Raw genomic sequence first — 16,750 nt, forward strand, 5'->3', positions numbered from 1 at the left:
CAAGCTGTAATTGGCCAGTCTGCACAGTCTCCTTGGGGAAAGTGATTGGAGGGTTACAAGCTAAAGAGGTTTGATGACACTGGAGCAACTAAGTAACTTGTCGGCATAGCAGCCCACAGTAAACACTCCTCACACTAGAAGATACCCGTTCACCCTACAGACATCCTATAGTGGTTATAGGGGTATGTTTTAAATAGCTAACGAACTGCACTCAATCTCCAGTATGAGGTCTATCACAGCCACGAGACAGTGTTATGAAAGAATTTTGAGGGTTTTTCAGAACCAAAACAAGCCTTGGTGAAGGTTGGCATGCTGCTGAAGTCATGGAAAACAAAAAGGCTATTGAAGGAGAAATGAGATTCATATCCTCAGAGAGGAAGCATTCCAGAGATTCATGACACTGCCTTATGCGTTCCTCACAAAAATCAGCAGGCGACAAAGTAAAACATATTCAGCAAGAAAGAATTACAGACCAGAGTTTGCAGTCAGTTGATGCAGGACTACCCCCTACTGAAAACACTGCAACTACTTGTTGAAACTCATGTAGCTTTATTAATGTCAGGTGAAAAATGTATTTTTGAACAGTATGACATACTAGGAACAGTACATATTGGACAGTCAATATTGGAAATATAACTGTAAAATAAGGATTAATACACAAGCATCTCACAATTGATTGTACAAGAAGAAAAAAGAATAAAGCTAACATTCCTAGGGCCCATCATACGCGCGGCGCAATAAGGCACTAGACATATTTGGCACAATTTGTTGTTATTTTCAGACCAGCGCAACACTAATTTTCACGTTTTGCGCCACATTTTTTAAATGGCAAAATCCTTTGCACCACTTTGTGGACTCATGGGTGTGCTGGTCTAGAAAGGAGTTGTGTTATGGTGCATTGTTGGCGCATTGCTATTTTAAGAAACTGAAATAGACCTCGCCGTTGTCTATCTGAAAGCAGTTTTAAACTCCAGCACAGAGCGCATTAGTTATGCTCTAATGCGGGCTCTAACAAGATTAGATTTGTCCACTTGTCGGGATTTGGAGACGTATGCATCACCATGGGGTCTAAGAATCAGACGTGTGTTTGGATATAGCTCAGTTTTTTTGTTGTTATTGTTCATTTATTCGTTTGCTGGACTTAGGACAGGATTCAGAAATAGTTTTAAAACAAATCTTTGCGCTTAACAAACTAAATTAATTATGTAGGCTAATGGATGACTTCAGTGGAGTGCGTACCACACTGTTTTCTTACTCCACGAAAAGTAAAGGGAAAGAGAAAGTAAAGAGGCCGAATGGAAGAGGCTCGTTCTTTAACCTCACGCTGCAGATGCTCTGTTTAACTGTTTTCTTGCTAGTGAAGCATTTAGTTTTTACACTTACAAAGTCCGCTATGTATATAGCAAATGCGAAATGGTGTGACACACTTGACTCTTAAAGAGAATGGGAGATGAGACTCTGATTGGTTTAATGCACGTTATGCTCAAAACACATCCATAACTCATTATGAGAATAAGCACAACCACGCTAGATAATGTGCTGGGGCACAAACCGTATTTTTCTATCCTTAAAAGAGCAAAAGTGGATTCGGGGACACTGTATATACAGCTGAAGTCAGAATTATTAGCCCCCCATTGATTTTTTTTCTTTAAATTTTAAATTTAAATATTTCCGAAATGATGTTTCAAAGAGCAAGGACAGGTTCACAGCATGTCTGATAATATTTTTTCTTCTGGAGAAAGACTTATTTGTTTTCAATAGTGTACAGAACAAACCATTGTTATATACTGTAATAACTTGCCTAATTACCCTGACCTGCCTAGTTAACCTAATCAACCTAGTTAAGTCTTTAAATGTCACTTTAAGTTGTATAGAAGTGACTTGAAAAATATCTAGTAAAATATTAATTACTATCATCGTGGCAAAGATAAAATAAATCAGTTAGTAGAAATGAGTTATTAAAACTATTATGTTTAGAAATGTGTTGAAAAAAATCTTCTCTCCATAAACAGAAATTGGGGAAAAAATAAACAGGGTTTCTAATAATTCGGGGGGCTAATAATTCTGACTTCAACTGAATATAAGCCATTGTAATCATGATTATTTTTCAGTTATCAAAAATTATAGCTTAGAGTTGCTAAAACCAAGTTATTTTAATGAAAGTTTGACATTTTTTTAAATAAAAACATGCATACACTATTAAGTATGACGGAAAAGCTAAGAAATTAAATATTTTGCAAAGAATTGCAAATATAAAAGAAACTGAAAAACCCAAGACAAGTGTCTGAATGCAATGCAAGTCACTTTGCATGAAAGCTTCTACCAAATGTATAAACATAAATGTAAATTTACTCAACAGTTCATTCAGCCCAGTGAAAAGCTGTATGCAAAACGTTTTCCTTATTTAATCTCCTATTAAATCTGCTCAGTTTGGAAGTGAGAGAACTGTTCAGGGTTTCTGCAGGTTACATCAAGTCAAATGTAAGACGTTTAAGAGCCTTTTAAGACCATTACGAATGACATTTTAGACAAGATACTTTCTATATGCCTGGGATTATCATTAGAAATTCTGTTTTTTTTTTATTGTGTTTTTTTTTTATTAGGGAATTGAATTTGGGGAATTTGTTGTAAAAAAAAAAAAAAAAAAAAAGCTGTTGGGAATTGTATCTCTTTACAATAAAAAAAAAAACTTGCAAACATTGCAACAAAAAAATATATTTAAAATAAGGTATTATTGAGATGATTTGTTGGTGATAGGATGGATGTCGGCCCAATTGAGTAGCTTTCCTTGGACAAAGCAAAATTAAGACCTGTTTAAAATTATTTAAGACCTACAACACAATATTTCAGTGAAGTTAAGACTTTTTAAGACTCAGCAGACACCCTAATTCTCTCTGTGTGAGATGACACCACTACGTGCCGCAAAAAATGTCCGCGTGACATAAATAAAACCCTAAAGCCTTTGTCCTTTCACCTGTGTGCAGACTTATGAATTGCAGCGATACCACGTTTTACAATGCTGACATTTGCGATCTTGACATTCTAGTTACAAGGTAACTCGCAGCCACAAGGCCGTGTGTTTCATAAAGAACCATCAATATATCTATTTACCTACACATCACCTCGTTCATCCATTTATCTCACTCTCCTCATTCAAATTCGTGCTTGCTCAAGAAGTGGAACCGCCTGGCACCATTTTGTCATTACATCACTGGCAACACGCCCAAAACAGGTCATCGCCTCGTCATACCCTCACTAGTAGATACCAGCAAAATGGACTACAGCCCCCGCACCTAGTCAACAGGTCCGGCTGGTTTCAGCAATGATCAATAAGAGACACGATCTCCTAATGTTTCAGTCGTTTGATCTTGAGTTTGTCCTTGGAAAGTCATAGACATCAACACTTCGAATCCTCCCAAACTTTACAGCAGGTTTAGCCAGTTTTTCTGAATTAAATAGGAATATGTGACTAACAGTCCTGATTCTTAGTGAGAACATGGGGAAGTCAATGGACCCTGGATTTTACGGGAGGGGCTTGATGGAAAAAAGGAGTGTGTGACAGAAAAAAAGATAAAATGATAAGCATGAGAGAACTACTGAACAGGTATTGATTGAGCTGTCTTCTGTTAATAAGTGCTTAATGAGTAAAATGCTTTCAATTGATTTAAATGAGAGGCGGAAATGCACAGAGAGTTCAGAAAGTTCATTAAAAAATGAAAAATATCTACAATATCACAATAATTTCACATCAGAAATTATATCAGAATGAACTGTTTTGAATGTTTGGTGACAGCAAGGCATATGTCTGATTGCAAACAACCATGACAGTATTACTGTAAAATATTACTCCCGCTTCATATAATCCCATTTTTATATTTCATTTCCAACTTATATTTGAGTGTATATTCCTATGGTAAAAAAAACTGAATTTGCATAATCATTACTCCAGACTTCATCTACAACAGGGGTGTTCAAACTCGGTCCTGAAAGGTCGTTGTCCTGAATATTTTAGTTATTTAACCAATCCTTAACCAATCACCTACTCCCTAAAACTTCTTTAAGGCCCGACCAGCCCTCTAGCACTGTTCTTCTTGTTCTCTCGAACCCACCCTCTATCTATTTCCTTGCTTTCATTAACAAACTGTATAACCCTCTCTTCCTTCCTAGGTTGAATCGGGGGGTCAAATCACTCTAACAAAATATTACAGAGATGGAACCCCCACTTTAAGTCTCTGGGCATCATCGTAAGACGGCCGATAAACCTACCTACCTATTCACTGTTTAACCTCTTACTTCTCTTCCCCTTCGTCCCACTGTTGTCTTATCCTCCCCTTCATCCCTACATCCCTACAATAAAATCTAGCTCAAAGCATTGCTTGGTCCATGCTGGTGAAACGATCTAATATGTTAAATTGGTGCTCATATTAAAAACATTTGTGCTATTTAATATTTTTATGCGAAAAAAAAAATTATATATATATATATATATATATATATATATATATATATATATATATATATATATATATATATATATATGGTCAATTCCATGAAAATGTCAACCTTATCATGAAAAAATAAACTTTTGACCAAAATAACAAAACCTATTTAAATTTGCTCATTAAGGTCTATATTTTATTGTAATGATGTGCTCTTGTTGAATTTTTAAGGAAATTGGTTTGTTTATCCATGAAATATGAGGATTGTGCCAATGGTAAATTTCATTATAATCCAACCACATTTCGTGCTTTAGAAAAAGGGATTAAAGACTCACCTTTTCCATGCTTTATGTTAACAGTAATCATTCTGCAGAAGGATTGGAGTCTGTAGTATAAATAATTACCCTTACTTTTTCATAACATTACTGCCCTTTTGATTTATGAGCTACATATTTAAGACATCACGCAGCTTCGGTCACGTGTCACGTCCGTAACGATTTAATGAAAAAGTTTATATTGTGGAATAAATATTATAACAAATAAAATGAAACTTTGTATACAAAGCCAAAATATGTCCATACTAATTATGATCACCAACTCATCTCAGGTCTTTGCTTTAAACAACTACAATTTTGCGTTACGGACGTGACCATTTTTGAACTCTTTATTAATATAAGCCAATGACTTGCGCATATTTGTTCATTATGATGCTGCATTACAATTACTGACTTACATTACATAACATCCATATGTTATATTAAGAACTGAACATTTCAGTTAGCTATAAACCATTTTAGTAACATTTCAAAAATAAATGTTTAATAAAGAGAACAACATTTTACATGCCATAATCTTGGCGCATAATCTTGGTGTTTTGGTGATGCAGCACCTAAGCACTTCTTGTTTCTTTTGTAGATAGGGTAACTGACCCAATAGTTAAGATACAATTTATGCCAAACTAGGAATGCTGATTTCGATTCATTTTGCCAATCAACAACGCTCGTTAAGCGATATTAACCGTTAACAGATTAATATCAAAATCTTATTTAAAAAAAAAAAATTGACGTGCCTATTTTGTCTGACACATTAAGTATTGCATTTTAAAATACTGATTTAGGTTATTTTAACATGCAAAAAGCATACAGAATTAAGGAGCATATTCACGCACCTGCAGTGTTTTTAGGAGCACAGAATAACTGAATAAACTAACAAAAATAATAAAATAAATCCTGCTCTAAACCTTTTTACTTAAATGACAAATTAAGATTACAAAACGAAAACATTGACTCAATGCTTTTTAAGAATCGGCTTAGACTGTTTGTCCAATCGTGTTTTTTTTCTTCCGTCAATTAAAAAATATTAGGCTAGCTCAAATAGATTGCTTTACGGAAAAAATGCATTCAATTAATGCTCAGCTGTTATAATATTACAAAACCTGTCAACATTTTTAATAGAAGTCATTAGTTTAAAGATTATATCTTAATTATGATTTATTAGCCTATTTCCTCTGTCTTACTTGCGGTTCATGTGCGCGCGCGCTGAGTATAGTGAAAGATAATGACAATGAACCATAAGGCTTTGAACCTATACTTTTTGTTAAATATAGGCTAAGGATATAACAATTTTGTTATTTACATGTGATACTGTATTAATTTGCATACATGTTTTATAAGCTGTAAAATGAAAGCATCAGTTTGGTGCGAAGTTATCCTAAAATATTTGGCTTTGTTTTGTAGATTAGGCTATGTAGGCTATTTAAAAATGTATATAAGAACTAATAATAACTGTTATTTTCCAAATGGATAAAAAAATTGGTTTGTTGGTTAGTCTGCACTAAATCATCAATATACCTAGTTGAGTTTATGACGCGGCTCCAGGCTGCACAGACGACCAGCATCAGCGCTGGTTCGTCAACTCCCGTGTCAAACTGTGGCCAGAATATCCTTCTTTCATTTTGCTTCTTTGGCAAAATACATCTGTAAGCACGTGTGTTTGCACGTGTTACTGTTCTGCGAGTTAACAAATATGTGTTGCTCATAGAGGCCGATCACAACGAACGCGCTTTTTCATTCCAGAGACGTGAGGCGCTCCGCAATGCATTATTGAAAAGAAAAAAAGGAGCATGGTGCTCTTTTGTATGTCACTATTGGTAACAACTGAATCAGCTGGTCTATTGTGCGCTAATGTTGCTGTCAATGTTGTCATAATTTAATTTTTAAAATAATATTATGAAATTCAAGATTTGTAAAGTAATACAACTTTGGATGACTTAAAATAGCGACCACAAGTCTCTACGTTATTAAAAAGTTCGCCATATCTTGACAACACACTTTGTCACCTCAAAGGAAACCCTGCCTCTGCTTTCATTTGATTGAAGAATGAAAGACGCCACTGAGGTAACATGCTTTTCCTCTGGAGCTCACAAAGCGGGCAATGGCAAAACGCGAGGCGCGCATGCAGGGCGCAAAATCAATAACCTCCATGCATTTGGTCTTTTCCATTGCTCAAAATGCGCACGCCGTGGGTCAGGCTGCAGGCACTTGCACAGGCCACAGCGGAGTTTTCATTTCATGCAGAGCATAAATATGTTTTTTATTTTATTAATTAAATAACTATTTATAAAGATAAATTATCATAGCGACACAATTAATTTTCCAAGCCCTTTATCCAAAATCTAAGCACTTCCAAAGCTGGAAAATAGGCTATAGCCTACATTAAAATGAAAACATTTTCAAAGATTTCAAGCACCCGGCAAATGTGCTTGAGTGCTTATTAAAATTATTTTACAGGCGGCAAAATAAGAATAAAATCTTGATATTGATCTAAGCTTTAACTACATTATAGGAGTATTTAATTTGTTAGTAAATCGATAGCACCTGCAGCTGTAATGTCATTCAATATTTTACACAATCGGTTATAAAATATAGCCTAAAAATATAAACATTATAGTCATCCATCGTACATCTGCAATTAATGGCTATTTTTCACAAAACCTTTCATAATAAAGTTTTCTCTCTCATCCTGGTCCTCTGTTTAAATTTTTTCAACCTGTCCTGAAGTGACTGCCGACGAGAAAAAGAAAGCAAGCGCGAGTGGACAAATTAAGCTATTTATTCAATCGATTAACACATTAACTAGAATAAACTAAAATAAACTTTGTCAAATATAATATTGCCATAACTGTGATACAACTAGATTTTGAATATTCGCCACGTAGACACGGTCTTGCGCACTAACAGTCGGGCAATGATTCAATTCAAGTTTGTCTGGAAAGGAGCCCGACAAACATAGGCCTATTATAGCTGATTATGTTTATTATCAATTCTATATTATTCAGAGAATAAAAGCTCCATGTTAGCATGCACCACTGTTTCCGAATTGAGTTTTGAACATTCGAACGTGCGTTAACCTTTAACAACACACATGCCATAATACGAATTAAATATAACAAGGTGATATCTATTTAAGTTTGATAAATTGTGCAACCTTACCATTCAGATGTCTCGGAGGTTAAAGTTTATTGGTTTACACACCCAACAGATATCCACAAATAGGTCTTTTGTCAAGTTTTGAAAGCATTTATCTGATTTTCATAATGTGTCAACTGTCAATTTCAGAGCAGTCACGTCCGTAACGAAGACAAGTCACGTCCGTAACGATAGTTTTCCCTCATTAATGCAAAAATTAAAAACTAAATAAAATGAATTATAAATGTCCAATGCAGAGCCAACCCTTATCCTTTTGACTGTTATAAATATTTTTGGCTTCTGCATTTTTATTCACAGAATTTTAACCAAGTATGTCAACTCACAAAACTCATGTCTTTTTTTTGTCACGTCCGTAACGCATTCATTTTGCCGTCATTTTAAATATAAAACACCTGCATAGACTGATATTTTTTTGATGCCTAAACTCCATGGTTAAGGGGTAATAAAAATATAAACAGATATTTCAATATTCTGTTAACATATACATTCTCCGAGTATATACGTTTCATTTTTTTTCTGCAAATGTCACGTCCATAACGCTGGAATCAGCCATATATATATATATATATATATATATATATATATATATATATATATATATATATATCAATGGCCAAATAACACAAATTATGCACCCGAGTAAAAGTACAGATACCCTAATGAAGTTTTAGTCCAATAAAAGTATGAAGTAGTATAGTCACGGTATTGAATTTTTTTTTCCCTCTAACGTTTGAGCGCTATTGGATGCATTTTTAAACACAGCTGTTTGACCCTTGTGTTCACATGCTCAACAGAAATGACTGCGATTGGCCGTGATAGTCATCAGCTCACCGAACTCATCGCTGTTTACAGCATGTAACCACAGGTACAGGGACACTGGAGCATTTTAAAGCTGTGAAGATCAGCTCCTCTGTTTATAAGCTGTCATACGATATAATCCGCTGATGAATTGACAACATTAAAATGTTGCAGTGGATATTTTTCAAAAAAATATTCCATATAAAAAATACTTGATTAATAATTTAACAACTGTGAATTTTTTGTTTGTTCATGGCAAGATCAATATACAAAAAGAGATTTTACATTAAATACATTGGATATGATCTTTCAGTTCGAGAAAATAAACATGATTTATGGATGTGACATAACAAGTCTGTGGGTTTACAGTGTACAACATGCTTTGTAGAAATTCTTTAAATTAAACTGCACAACCCAAAAGAAACATTGATAATTAAAAGGATATGAGTTGGCTCTCTGTAAAACAAAAATTATTGGTTTTATTTTATTTAATATTTTCACATTTATGAGGAAAAAGTGTCGTTATGGACGTGACAGAAGTGAATTTGCCACTTGTTCAAATAATAATTTATACATTCACAACACAATTCACGTTTACAAAATCTAATTCGTAAATTCAAAACATGACTCGTAAATACAAAAATCCAATTTGTAAATTCAAAACAAAATTCAAAAAATCCCAAATCCTATTCGTAAATGCAAAACACGATTTGTAAATACACAAATCCAATTCGTAAATTTAAATCACAATTCATAAACTTACAAATACAATTCGTAAATACGCAAATCCAATTTGTCAATTGAAAACGCAACTCAAAAATGCACAAATCCAATTCGTAAATTTAAAACACGATTTGTAAATACATAAAACCAATTCATTTGGCAAAAATTATTCATGTTTTTTGAATTTATGAATTGTGTGTTAAATGAACAAATTTGATGTTGTAAATGTGAATTGTGCCGTGCGTGTATGAATTTCATTTTGTAAATGTATTATTTTTGAGACTGCTCTGGCTCCATATAAAATTGCTCTCAGTATAGAAATCTGGGAATTTAACATTAAAATTTGTGAGCCACACTCTAAAATCAGACTACAACGCCTTAGGCAAATCCCAAGAGGCTCATTTCGAACACGGATTCAAAATCGAAATACTTGACAGTCAAAAGCAACTCAACAGAGGTTTGATCTCCAAAATCAGCTGTAAATTCCTTAAAGCTAAAACTCACAATGACTCATTAAAAGGAAATAAAAAGCAATACCTTCCGCCATTACAGTATTTATCACCAGAGGGTATTAAAATTGCTTGTGAAACGATAGATTAGCAATGCTGAGTGATAGGGAATGAAGTTTTTACAATATGAATCACAGGTGACTCGAAACCTCAAAATGAAATTCAGCATCAATTTCCAACATGCCAGAAGAGCTCGAAACCATTCAATGCCCAAAATACACACACTCATTTATCACATGCAAACACACTCCTGCTTTATAACAAACATGCTAAAGCGTTTACAGCGATGAGAGTTTAGCAGTAATCAGTGATGTCACTTGTTCTTCAAGGTTTCTGACGTGAATTTGCATGACTTGCATGTTGTCAGTGTATATAAGAACTTTAAGATGTCTTATGAATAACTTGTAAAAAGGTTTTGTTTCTTAGCAGAGGTGTTAGTGATTAGTTTCTTAAGAATTTTGCCCAGTTTGTTTTTATTGCTGTCTTCTGTTTGCGTAAAAAATGTCACAATCTTTAATGTTTTATTTCTGCTTATATTAGTTATTAAATTATAAATATTACCTTCCTATAGATAGCTGAAATAATACATTAAATTAGATATTTTACTTATTAACTAGTCATTTTATTTTATTTTTTTATTATTATTATTTATTGACTTCTTCTGTCTCCATTAGATTCAAAAACACAGATTTCTTAACATCTTTGGATATTTTTATTTTCTTTGGATACAAAGTAATGCCACTGCACTGTTCAGATATAGCATGCTTGCATGTTGGTTTATAAGAGATTTATTTTTCAGGTATTTGCTGAATCGTGGCCTGGCCAATAGCTTTTGATGTGGATACAGTTGCCCTAAAAATATATATATATATATATATATATATATATATATATATATATATATATATATATATATAGACATAAAAAAACACATTAGAAAAATTGTACACACACCATAGGATCTGTATAACAGAAAATTTTGGCGATTTTAAAACCTTGACTTTTCCAAATTGCAGTAAATCTTGAAACTGGTTATCATGCCATGCTTAGCCCTGACCAATGCTAAGAAGCCTGTATTAATCATGTAGCTCTTTTATACATTTTCTATCATATATTCATTTATTCATGAATAAGGGACTAAGCTAAAGGAAAATTAATAAATGAATTCACTTTATTTAAAAAACAAAATGAATCTACAGAGCAAAAAATTATCCACAGAGAAAGAGAGTGTTTGAGTTTTAATGCTAGGGCCCCCATACCTGGAATTTCTTAAGTCCGCCCCTGTTTTTGCTTTACTTTATTAGTTTTTATATATGCATATTTTTTTTTTTCAGTTTTATTTAGGTTTTTTTGTTAAAGTAAAAGAAAATGTATATTTAAGTCCTTGGCAACTACTAAAAATAACTGTTTTTCTGTTGTTTTACGTCAATAATTCAGCTTTATTCTGTTTTATGATTTAAAAAAAAAAAAGTCTATATAGGTTTTGCATCATTTAATATTTGTCGGTCTGTAAAAATAACCCAATGAAAATAAAGCAAATTATAAGAATTCCCTCACATATTAAAAACATTTATAAACAAAATCTCTAAAACAATATATCTCCACGATATGGCAAGAATTTAATATTGCAGTATGTTTTATTCAGCGCTATATATCGCCATATGAATACAATTTCACTAAATGACTTAAAGAACCATTTGGAAAGAAATCATAATTTTAGACTGATTTGGGATGATTCTGTATGGGAGTGCATAAAATACAATTAACAATCGAGAAGTGTCGATAAGTTCAATAAAGAAGAAGATACAACCTAATTACACATCATTTTAGTTTTCCGAGGCGTCAAACTGTATTCAGGTAAACACAAATTGAATAATCAAATGAAAATTAATACTGCATAGTCTTTGTTTTATAAACCGCTCAATAAAATGTATCGTTATTAATTTGACAAGTTACAAATGGAACAATTTCATAGGCCTCAATGCTTTTAAATACCTCACACAATCACAGGCCTCACAAATCACTTGCAAAATGATCAATTATAAACCAGACTCATTCATTCACTTTGCTTTGGCTTAATTAATTTATTCATTAGGGGTCACCACAGCGGAATGAACTGCCAACTTATCCAGCATAGGTTTTTCACAGCTGATGCCCTTTCACCTGCAACCAAGTACTGGGAAACACCCATACACTCTTACATTCACAAACATACACTACAGCCAAATTAGCTTTTTCAATTCACCTATAGCGCATGTCTTTGGACTGTGGGTGAAGCCGAAGCATGTGGAGGATAATTCAGACTCAACATTATACTTGCGATGTGACTACTGTGAATGATCCCATTGTGATATCGATGCTGAAACGATATATTGTGCAGCCCTAATATATACAGTAAATTTGGCCATCAATAAGTATTGGGAATAACTAAATCCTTTGAAATGTTTGCTTCCATTAGCGTCTCCAAGTCAAAAAATAAAATGAACACATGCTATTTTTTCAAACATATTTTAACCAATTAAAACACACAATAGCACTCCATAACCAAAGTGATCAAGACAACCAAGAAACTCCTCTTTTCTCTTTTTTTTACCTCCAGAATCACATGTAAAGGTGTAAAGTGATCATTAATTACATCCAGTGAACCTTCTCAAATGCTGACAATACTCTGAAACCTGAAGTGGCATGGAAATTTTCCTTCTCAGCTATTGTGTTGTGGGTCATGACTGAGTATTTGCTACCACTTAGACAAGACAGACCGGTTTGATTGTCTCACACACACACACACACACACACACACACACACACACACACACACACACACACACACACACACACACACACTCATTAACCACTTTCTGCAATATCCACCCTTCTTCTGCACTTTGAGCTTGTAGTCAGTACATGCCTCATATCAATACGTTTATAACAGGCGCAGTGGCAATAAAAGCCCTGTATGTAACAGCTTTGTTTATATGGCAGGATATATGTATAAAAAATAACAATAAAATGAGAATAAAACAGAAAGCAGGAGCCGGTTCCTCCCACTGCTTGCTCCTCAGGGAGTGACAAAAGAGAGGCAAGCAGCGACAGAAGGCTTGTTTATCTAATAAGATCCCTCGTGGACTATCCACCTGCTGACACCACGCGCAACTATCATGACTATCATCATCTGGAGACTTTCTTGACAAAGGATTTTTAAATATTTTACATTTCACAGCACTTATAACTCCTTTGAATTCACTGCAAGCTTTGCCATTTAACCATTGTTAAATCGAAGAATTGATTCAGTGTGATAAGAATCGCTTTTATCGCATGTTCTCCGACACAACGACGTGTCATGTGATTTATGCAACATAATCTCATGGCAATTGCTGACTATTTTACTGGTACAATTTCCTAAGAATGCATTCACACATTATTTACTTCTCTTCAAACATCTTTACATGTGCTGGTATTTAATATTATAACTGCAAAAAATATATATATAATAAAATAAAATTACCAGTAAACTTACTGTACATTTTATATATACAGTGCTTAGTATTTATAAGTACACACCTCACAAATCTAGCCTTTTAAATTCTTAGCTATACAATATTGTGTATATACATATAGATTAGTCAGTGCTGGAACTTATCTAACAAAATAATTTACGATAAAGGTCAAAAACAAGTACACTTAAATTTATGTCAGAAAAATATTAAATACAATTTTAAGAAAAGGAAAAATCAAGAGAAGCAAAAAACTTTGTTAATTTAGTTGAATTTTGTAGGTTTTAATTTTTTTATTTGCAATATTTTGCTTTAATTTAATTGTATTATCTTTTAATCTCTAAATATGTTTGGTCACTAAAATATTATTTGATTAAAAATATCCAACGCAATCTCACAGCATTTTTTAACTTTTTGATTTATTGGCTAATTTCTAATCTAATTCATACAATTTAGTACGATTTGCTCATCAATCGATGACAGTTAGAGGTGGGGGTGCCACCTTTTTTAAAATCTTACATTTTTGTACGAATTAGCCTTTAAACTGACAAAACGTAAAATACTTAAGTTTCCTTGTGAAATTAGGCTGAATTATCTGTTTAAGAAATCTGTTTTGTTTAAATGCACCAAAATATATTGCCTATATATTCACTGAGAAATGGATAAAAACATTCATTTTCAAAATAGGGTGTACTCGATTATGCTGAGCACTGTATAAAAAACTGCATTTCATTTTTTTCCTTTTAAATGTACTCCTAATCAATCAATACATAATTAGAAGGATAGTTCACCCAAAAATTTTACTTTTCTGAATCGTTCATTCATTCTTCACTTTTTCAAAACCTATTTGAGTTTATATCTTTTGTTGAACGCAGAGGATATTAAGAAAAATGCTGGTTGCTGCACTCATTGACTTTCATAGACCTTTCTTTTCTTACTATGGAAGTCGATGGGTTCCAGCAACCAGCATTCATCAAACTTTTTCTTTTTTGGTGTGTTTAAAAGAAGAAAGAAGCTCATAAAGGTTTAAAACCACGAGAGAGAGAGAGAGGTTAAATAATTTACATTTTTGGGTGATCTAAACCTTTAAGAGCAATTTTAAATCATGATTTATTTATTCATAAAAAAATGTACTAGTGATTTTTACTGAGTATATCGCGGTAGTTATGCACAGTATTGTTTAAAAAAAGCAGTTAAGTAAATTAAATTACCAGTACACTTTTTGTATATTATATTTTTACATATAAAATTGCAGTTCATTTTTTGTCCTGCATGTTAAAATGTACTCTTAATCAATCAATTCTTAATTAAAGGGATAGTTCACCCAAAAATAAAACTTTTCTTAATCGTTTACTCATTCTTCACTTGTTCAAAACCTATTTGAGTTTCTATCTTTTGATGAACACAGAGAATATTTTGGAAAATGCTGGTTGCTGCACTCATTGACTTTCATATTCTTTTCTTTTCCTACTATGGGAGTTGATGGATTCCAGCAACCAGCATTCCTCAATTTTTCTTTTTTTTTTTTTCTTTTTTTAAGAAAAAAGCTCATAAATGCCTTAAATCACATGAAAAATGGTTAAAATGATAAAATTTGTGGGTGATCTAAACCTTTAAGATCAATTTTAGAACATGGTTCATTTAACAGAAAATGTAGTAGTTATTTTTTACTGTGTATATTGCTGTAGTTAATATGCACAGAAATAATAACAATAATAATAATAATGATGAAATACTACGATTTAAATTTTTGTTAAATTATTTTCAGACAACACTAGCTTATTTTTCTATTTACTGGGGGAAATATATAACACTGCATGTGACTTATGCCAGAAATAAAACATAAAACAAAGTACAAGCATATTTCCCTGACATGGCTAAATAAATAATAAAGTTTATCATGATTTAATGATTGGCATTTTTGCCTTTATTTAGTCATTTAGAACCAAAATAATAACTAATTCACACTAAATATATTTTTTCAAACGGAGGATTAAAATTAGTAAATACATGTGATTCATATGATTATTTTTATATGATCATCTGATTATTTTTTTATATATTTTAATAAAGATGAAAAAATTAAGTCAATATTTAATTTATTGATTCAGTGAGTTAGTGACTTGAGTACTGCTCAAACAGGCCCGAATCATGAACAAACAAGTACCACAAATTCAGATATTTCACCTAAAAATATAAATGTACTCACTATTTACTCATCCTCAAGTGCTTCTAATATAAGTTTCTTTCTTCAGCTGAAAACAAAAGATATCCTGAAGAAAGCTGAAAAACCGGTAACCATTGACTTCCATAGTAGGAAAACAAATACTATGGAAGTCAGTGGTTACAGGTTCCCAACGTTTTTTCAAAATATGTTCCTTTGTGTTTAACAGAAGAAACGAACTGATAACGGTTTGAAATAAGTAAATGGTGATTAATTGATGACAATTTACATATTTGGGTCTCTTTAAAAGAATAAAGTTTCTAACATAAATCTGACAGCACTTTAAAAAAGTACCAAAAAATGTATTCCCTTCAGAAGAAATCACCTTTCTTGCTCTGTTTATGTGGAGCAATGCATTTCCTGAACGAATCATTGCCGTCTTAAGATGTGACCTCTCGTAAAGTTAAACTTCCTCAAAACAACGATGCTTGTGATAATTCGAGCGACTTTATCTTGTTACTTCAGGACTCACCTCCTCCGTGTCTTCATCCGTGCTGTCTCTGTCGAGTTCCCCGATGTAGTACTGCTCCATCCACCTCCGGGCGTTCTCCGAGTGCCGGTGCGGGGGTCCCTCGATCTCCAGGCTGATGTCCTTCCCCGAGCGGCGGAGGATGAGCGCCTCTCCGCCGGGGTGCATCCGCAGGAACGCCGTCACATCGTAGACGCGCGTCCCTAACAACACCCAGCACGAATCCTTGGTGCAATGTTTGGCTACCTCCTTTTCGGAAAAGAAACGAGGGGACAACGAGGGCGACATTTTGGTACTCATTTAGGGGTGTCCACAAGAGGAGAGAGAACAGCAGGCACGCAGGTGGACCCCAGCGCTCGTGGACTACAACTACTGACTTTCAACTTTAGCTTTGAGCAGAGTTCATACCCAGCCTGCTCATGAATAATTCATGACGCATTTACGTCCTGTTCAAGCACCTGTTGCGCGCGCGCCGCGGTACTGTGTACTGACAAAACGATGCTCCTTTTGTGTTTGTGTCGTTTTGTCATAGTTTAGGTTTCACGTTTTGTGTTTATGTTTTGTATTAATTTTAAATGATGTGAAAAGTTGAGTTCTCACGTAACG

At 33.5% G+C, this 16,750-nt stretch overlaps 1 protein-coding gene across 4 annotated transcripts in view; it reads right to left on the reverse strand.

Annotated features, from left to right (window-relative positions):
* The window catches only part of fa2h (fatty acid 2-hydroxylase), a 55,711-nt gene extending 39,193 nt beyond the window's left edge, over positions 1 to 16,518 (reverse strand). For 3 of the 4 annotated variants that reach the window (XR_015525863.1, XR_015525862.1, XR_015525861.1), the window contains exon 1: positions 16,148 to 16,518. Coding sequence is in view for 1 of the 4 variants with exons in the window: in NM_001430959.1 (NP_001417888.1) it covers positions 16,148 to 16,444 (297 nt within the window). In the remaining 3 variants the exon portion in view is untranslated. The remainder of the gene's footprint in view (positions 1 to 16,147) is intronic. The other variant, NM_001430959.1, reaches the window with a different exon arrangement.
* Positions 16,519 to 16,750: the final 232 nt, after the last annotated feature.

Source organism: Danio rerio, chromosome 25, assembly GCF_052040795.2.
Source record: "Danio rerio strain M-AB ecotype USA chromosome 25, GRCz13ab, whole genome shotgun sequence".
NCBI lineage: Eukaryota > Metazoa > Chordata > Actinopteri > Cypriniformes > Danionidae > Danio > Danio rerio.